The sequence below is a fragment of the Pelobates fuscus genome, chromosome 10 (assembly GCF_036172605.1).
Source record: "Pelobates fuscus isolate aPelFus1 chromosome 10, aPelFus1.pri, whole genome shotgun sequence".
Classification (NCBI taxonomy): domain Eukaryota; kingdom Metazoa; phylum Chordata; class Amphibia; order Anura; family Pelobatidae; genus Pelobates; species Pelobates fuscus.
This window is the reverse complement of record NC_086326.1, coordinates 47,211,386-47,218,239: the sequence shown is the minus strand read 5'-3', so window position 1 is coordinate 47,218,239 and position 6,854 is coordinate 47,211,386. Positions and strand designations below refer to the sequence as shown.

At 52.5% G+C, this 6,854-nt stretch overlaps 1 protein-coding gene across 1 annotated transcript; it reads left to right on the top strand.

Annotated features, from left to right (window-relative positions):
• The first annotated feature begins 576 nt into the window (after positions 1-576).
• Positions 577-6,647, top strand: LOC134574724 (uncharacterized). The gene is made up of 3 exons (XM_063433824.1): positions 577-816; positions 4,299-4,727; positions 6,616-6,647. Exons 1-3 carry the CDS (start codon positions 663-665, stop codon positions 6,645-6,647), a joined length of 615 nt encoding a protein of 204 aa, XP_063289894.1. The 5' UTR covers positions 577-662.
• Positions 6,648-6,854: the final 207 nt, after the last annotated feature.

Here is a 6,854-nt window from a genome sequence, read left to right as displayed (position 1 = left end):
CAGTGCGGGGAGACCAGGCCAGCAAGGGATCCGAAGGGGCGGCCGGAGGGAGGGCCAGGACTGAGATCAGTAAACTAGGAGTAGAGGACAGCGGAGCGGGTCGGGCGGCTCAGAGGGTCTCTGGAGCTAGGAAAGCGACAGGCGGCCTATCCTTAGGGGCTAGGGCAGAGTCAGACGGGGCGGCCGGTGGGGGGCCAGGCGCAGCGGCTGTGGGAGAGCCTGTGGTGTCAGCACGATACCGGGGAACTAGAGATGGCAGTATAGAGCGGGGGGGCCCATCCGGCTGCCCTCAGGTACGGCCTAGTGAAAAGGAAGCGGCAGCAAAGGGCCGGGGCGGCCAGCGGCGCAGCAGCAGCGCCAGGTGCAGCAGTGACAGGAGCTGGTCGGGAGGACGGGACAGCAGGGACAGGAGCCATTCACGGCTAGGCCGCAGTGAGTCCAGGTTCAGCGTCAGGGAGAGGAGAAGGAGGTCCAGGTCAGAGGAGGGGAGGCGGAGCAGAAGGCACAGTGGATCGAGATCTTCAGAGAGGAGCTTCAGGGAGCAGCGACGGGGAGAGCTCAGCAAGGGAGGTCGGAAAGAGCAGTGGAGAGGATCCAGGGCAGTCGGAGAAGAGCGTAGGGAGGAAGGGCGGGTAGGGAGCTACTCGGGCAGACTACCCAGGATGTCTTCTCCTTACAGGTCGCGGAGTAACTCACCAGCGGTTCCGAGGAGGGACCAGGCGGGCAGGAGTCGGCGTCTACTGGGAGCTCCAGTGTCAGAAATGGCGGATGGAGGGACAGCAACCCCGCGGCCTGCGGCGGCCAGGGGCATCAGCGGTGAGTCTACCTCTACACCACACCCGGGGACATTCATACATTGTTTGAAATCATTTATAGATTCGTGGTCAGAGGATAGGGAGCCACTTAGGTTCGATAGGGTTTGGTCAGCAGGTGAAGGCAGTGGGTCGGGGTTGGTGGGGGTATCCTCAGGAGTGACAGGTGGTACTAGGGAGGAAACGCGTCCCACTGATAAGCCTGACGGATCATCGGTGGGGGACGGGGTACTCGACGTGACGGGGGGGACATTACGGAGGCAGCACGTCAGAATGTACATGTGTCCTTCGCGGGGCCGTTGGGTTGCCATTTGAAAGGGGAGGTGAAGGAGAAGATTGCGAAAGGGGAATTCGTGGAAATATTTTCCCTTCTTCCCCTGGAGGAATTCTTAGATTTAAAAGAGGAGGACAAAAAAGACGCCAAGAAGGAGGAGGAGGAGAAAAGGCGAAGGTATCGCAAGATACCGAAAACCTTCGGCAACTGGCTGCGAGCCTTTTGCATTTTGGCCAGTGTTATTGGGGAGAAGCGGCCGGAGTGCTGCTCCCAGTTGTTTTGTTACTTGGACGGAATCGGGGACGCATACCGCACCTATGGAGGGTTGGCATGGTGGAGGTATGACGAGCAGTTCCGCCAGCGACTGGCGGCCAACCCTTCCATGCGCTGGGACCAAATGGACCTGCCGCTTTGGATGCGGTTAATGATGGCGCAAAAGAGTGCGCCCTTTCCAGGGACTGCCGGCACCGCTCCCGGGGGGGCGGTGGCGGCAGGTCAAAAGAAAGGTGCCTGCTGGGCCTTCAACGAAGGACAGTGTAAGTGGGGATCCGCTTGTAGATTCCGGCACGAATGCTCAGGGTGCGGCGGGAACCACGGGGTCAACAGGTGCTTCAAGAAAGGTAAGTCGGCCACAGGGGGAGGAGCAGCGGGAGCGGCCGCTCCCACAGCTCCCGCTGGGGGTGTCACCAGTGAAGGTAGGCGCGATGTTGCCTTGGCTAAGGCAATACGCTGATCAGGCTGTGGCAGAATTCCTTCGGGCGGGATTTGCCGAGGGTTTCAAAATTCCCTTCAAAGCCACGGGGCCGGGGGCACCTTGTGAGAACCTCAGGTCGGTCAGGGAACACCCGGGGGTTGTGCGGGAGAAGTTGGCCAAGGAGGTGCAAGCTGGGAGGATGGCAGGGCCATTTCCGGCTCCGCCCTTGGCGAATTTGAGGTTGTCACCATTGGGGGTGGTTCCCAAGAAGGAAGAGGGAAAGTTTCGTCTGATTCATCATTTATCGCACCCGAAAGGGTGATGACATCGACGCCGACCTATGCTCGGTCTCATACACGTCATTCGACAAAGCCGTCGAGCTGGTTAGGAGAGCGGGGCGTGGGGCGCTGATGGCCAAGGTGGACGTGGAGGCGGCTTTTCGGCTGCTGCCCATACACCCGGACTGTCACCACCTGTTGGGGTGTCACTTTGAGGGTGCAATCTTCGTGGACTTGTGTCTGCCTATGGGTTGTTCCATCTCTTGTGCTTACTTCGAGAGGTTTAGTACCTTCTTGGAATGGGTGGTGCGCACGGAATCGGCCGGGGGTGCTGTAGTGCACTACCTGGATGATTTTCTGTGTGTCGGCCCACGGGACTCTGAGCGGTGTGCTCAGGTACTGAGGGTTTTTCAGCGGGTGGCGCATACCTTTGGGGTGCCGTTGGCGGGGGACAAGACGGTGGGCCCCAGCACGTGCCTTAGCTTCTTGGGTCTCGAAATTGATTCGGAGCTCGGGGAATGCAGGCTGCCTAGGGATAAGCTGCGGCATCTGCGACAGCTAGTGGACGTGGTCAAGGGGGCAAGGAAGGTGACCTTGCGGGGGCTCCAGTCCCTCGTGGGGAGCCTTAATTTTGCGTGCAGGGTGATCCCCATGGGGAGGATATTTTGCCGGAGGTTGGCGCAGGCAACGAGTGGGGTGCGGCGGCCGTCGCACTACATTCGGGTGTCGGCCGAGATGAAAGACGATTTGGGGGTTTGGGAACAGTTTTTGGGCAACTTTAACGGGACAGTGTTCTTTCGGGAACCGACGGTGTCGTCGGCAGCAATGAAGTTGTTTACAGACGCTTCCGGCAGTGTTGGTTTTGGGGCCTACTTGGCAGGTAAGTGGTGCGCGGAGGCGTGGCCGGAACCGTGGAAGGTGAGTCCTCTGATTAAGAACTTGGCGTTCTTGGAGTTGTTTCCCATCGTTGTAGCGGTGGTACTCTGGGGTACGGAGTTGGCTGACAAAAAGGTGGTATTCTATTCCGATAACATGGCGGTAGTGCAAGCGATCAATAGCTTGACCGCCTCGTCGCCCCCGGTAGTACGCCTGCTTCGACAATTAGTACTTAGTTGTATGTCATTCAACATAGTGTTCAGGGCTAGGCACATCCCGGGGCTCCAGAACGTGGTGGCTGACTCACTGTCTCGTTTTCAGTGGGAACGCTTCCGGGAGGCTGCGCCGGACGCGCTGGCCCAGGGTCAGGAGTGCCCGGGTGTGATGTGGCAACTCGGGACGGCCTGCTTGGAGACTGTGTGAGGAGGTCACTGGCGCCGAGCACGTGGGCGTCCTACGTAAAGGTTTGGAAACTGTGGGACGAGACGGTGGCTCAGGTGAGTAGCGCCCCTACGGAGGGGCAACGCTTGGATGCACTTTTGTGGTTACTCTGTCGACTGTTCGCGGCTCAGGCGTCGCCTGCCATGGTGGATAGGCATCTCTCTGCCTTGGCTTTCCTGTTTAAGTTCAATGGCTGGGTTGATGATACCAAACACTTCCTGGTCCGTCAGGCAGTGAAGGGATTCAAGAGGGGGAAGAAAACGGTAGACTCGCGTAGACCAGTGTCCTTTGAATTGTTGCGGGAGCTGGTGGGCGTTCTTCCGGGTATTTGCAGCTCCACATTTGAGGTGTCGTTGTTCACGGTGGCATTTGTGTGGGCTTTTTTCGGGGCCTTCCGGATCGGGGAGTTGGTGAGCGCAAACAAGAAGGGCCTTGGGGGTCTTCAGCTCACAGATGTGGAGGTTCGCGAGGACAGGGTGCGAATTCAGTTACGCCGTTCGAAGACGGACATTTTTGGCAAAGGGTGCGCAGTTGTGCTGTTCGGGTTGCCTGGGTCAGGGGTGTGCCCAGTTGAAAAGGGGTCGGAGTACCGGGCATTGCGCCCGGGGGGTGATGGTTGCTTCTTGGTGCACCAGGATGGCTCGGCCCTGTCGCGCTTCCAGTTCGCGAGGGTGTTTAGGATGGGGGTAAGTAAGCTGGGCCTGGAGCCAGGGCAATTTGGGACTCACTCCTTTAGAATTGGGGCGGCAACTGAGGCCGCACGGCTGGGACTGGGGGACGAGAGGATTAAACGCATAGGGAGGTGGGAATCCTTGCGTTTTAGATCATACGTTAGACCAGATAGGCTGGTGTGAGCAGGGCGATGGGATGCTGTGATGGAAGTGGAATCCATCTGTTTGGTATTAACGTGTTTTTCTTTGCAGGATGGAAAGTGTGGATCTGGGGCCACTCGTATGTCTATTGGGCTCAGAAGAGGGCTGCTGTTCGGAGAAGTGGAGCACAGCTGGGTTTTACTCAAGGAGAAGTGTCGATTTCTTGGTTTGGCTTTAGGGGGTTTAGCTGGCAAAGCCTTAGTAGTTTGTTGTTTAGCAGGTTGGCCGGGGGGTCTGCTCCAGACATAGTTTTATTACACGGGGGTGGGAATGATTTGGGTCTGATTCCGCAAAGGGAGTTGGTTAGACGGATGAAGAGAGACGTGGATCGGCTGTTGGACCTGGTCCCTGGCGTGGTGGTGGTGTGGTCGGAAATGGTCCCCCGTTTCACGTGGCGGCACGCCAGGGATCCAGCTGCAGTGGCTCGATGCAGGGGCAAGGTTAACAGGGCAATGGCGAGTTTTGTGCGGCGATTGGGGGGTATCGTAGTTCGGCATAGGGAACTGGAGGACATGCTGCCGGGCTATTTTAGGAGAGACGGGGTACACTTGTCAGACGTGGGTTGTGACTTGCTCAATCTAGGCTTTCAGGAAGGGATTAGCTTGGCCCTGTTTCAGGGTGGTGGGGGGCGCACATGTCCTTAAGGGATCAAGTCATGTGCTATGGCGGAACAGGGCGTGTTAAAGCCAGGAGTTAGATGGAATTGGGAATGGACAGGCCAAGGCCTAGGCTGGAGTAGGCCAGATGGATTAGATGTTGGTAGGTTCAAGCTCTTCGGTGGCTACGAACCTAGGGGGTAGGGGTGTCTGGGTACACCCCTACAGTTAACAGATGGTTTTGGGGCCTCTCTGGTAGGCCGTGTGTTTCTGGTTATATATTAAGTGAATGTTAATTATTGTTCAAAAGATAGGGTCATTGTCAGGGGTATTGTACGGGGGGATAGTAATATAATGTTAGATGGACAATGACCCTAAATTGTTAATTTATTTATTTACATATTTAATAATTAATAAAGCTGTGGACGTTATAATCCAACAGATAAATTCGGTGTCAGTGTTTTATTTAAGGTAAACTAAAATGGCACCTGCCGAATAACGACGGTGCATATGTCATGAAGCCCATGGAACAGTGAAACAGGGGAGTGGGCCTTGACAAGGCCAGGAAGTAGGCAGGTGGAAAGGTTTTGGGATGTTCAGGGCGGGGCTAAGTAGGGGAGGAGTCAGGTAGTGTAAATAGGCGGCCATCTTAAGTGAGGAGCCAGTTAATCTGAATTGCACTGACCTGTCACTTGTCCCACCCTCCCTCCCTATAGTTGAGTTTTGATCCCGTTTGGTCACAGCGGCGGGAACAGGGCGTGTTAAAGCCAGGAGTTAGATGGAATTGGGAATGGACAGGCCAAGGCCTAGGCTGGAGTAGGCCAGATGGATTAGATGTTGGTAGGTTCAAGCTCTTCGGTGGCTACGAACCTAGGGGGTAGGGGTGTCTGGGTACACCCCTACAGTTAACAGATGGTTTTGGGGCCTCTCTGGTAGGCCGTGTGTTTCTGGTTATATATTAAGTGAATGTTAATTATTGTTCAAAACATAGGGTCATTGTCAGGGGTATTGTACGGGGGGATAGTAATATAATGTTAGATGGACAATGACCCTAAATTGTTAATTTATTTATTTACATATTTAATAATTAATAAAGCTGTGGACGTTATAATCCAACAGATAAATTCGGTGTCAGTGTTTTATTTAAGGTAAACTAAAATGGCACCTGCCGAATAACGACGGTGCATATGTCATGTATCCTATCTCTTCTAAACATTTCTCCGTGCCCTCACTAGGCAACCACTTGACCATGTATGGTTGCTCTCTCTTATCAAGAGGAAAATATGATTTGACTTTGTCCTAAAGAATCCAGGAAATTTTCTAAGTACATTTTAACAGTACATTAAAATACAGTCATAATGTAAATTTTCCTTTTTTTTTCTTGCATTACACCCCTTAGCTAATAATAATGCAAACATGCACAATGTTGAATAGAGATGCAGAGAATATGCACTTGACATTATAATGTTAATCATAATAATTTGGCCTGCTGTATGGTTAGTTGAATTACTTGTAATTTTTGTATTGAAACAAATTATTTGTGCATTGTCTATCCTGTGAAGTAACCCATATATTAGAATGATTTGACATAAAAGCATTAGGAATATGACTCAGGTTTTCATTCTAGCCTCCAGTATTAACCAAAGGTGACTACAAATGCTTTGTAATCTGGAATAGCTATAAAGACATAGGAATATTTTTACTGATCCGACTTTAAGAGTTTTTTTTTGTTGCTTTTTTTTTTTTTAATATCATCCTGTTCTCTTTAACAGGTCTTAATCTGCAAGATTCTTTGCAATACTGAAATGTATTTTTGATTTCTTACCAAGTCAATATTCGCAGAACAAAAAAACATTTAAATGCACTAGTTACCTATGTTAATGCTGTACTATCCAATAAATAATGCACTCAAGATAATACATAAGGTGATAGTTCAGGAAAATATTTATTGGTACAGTAAAAAATGTGAAGTATAATGATACAAAGTGTAATATAATACAGTATCTAAAAA

What these genes read in the sequence shown, in the direction of transcription:
- LOC134574724 (XM_063433824.1), top strand. Translation starts at nt 663, where the DNA reads ATGTCTTCTCCTTACAGGTCGCGGAGTAACTCACCAGCGGTTCCGAGG. An exon ending in GGCGGCCAGGGGCATCAGCG is followed by an intron (nt 817 to 4,298) that starts GTGAGTCTACCT and finishes TTTTCTTTGCAG; the next exon opens with GATGGAAAGTGTGGATCTGG. An exon ending in TTTTGTGCGGCGATTGGGGG is followed by an intron (nt 4,728 to 6,615) that starts GTATCGTAGTTC and finishes TCTCTTTAACAG; the next exon opens with GTCTTAATCTGCAAGATTCT.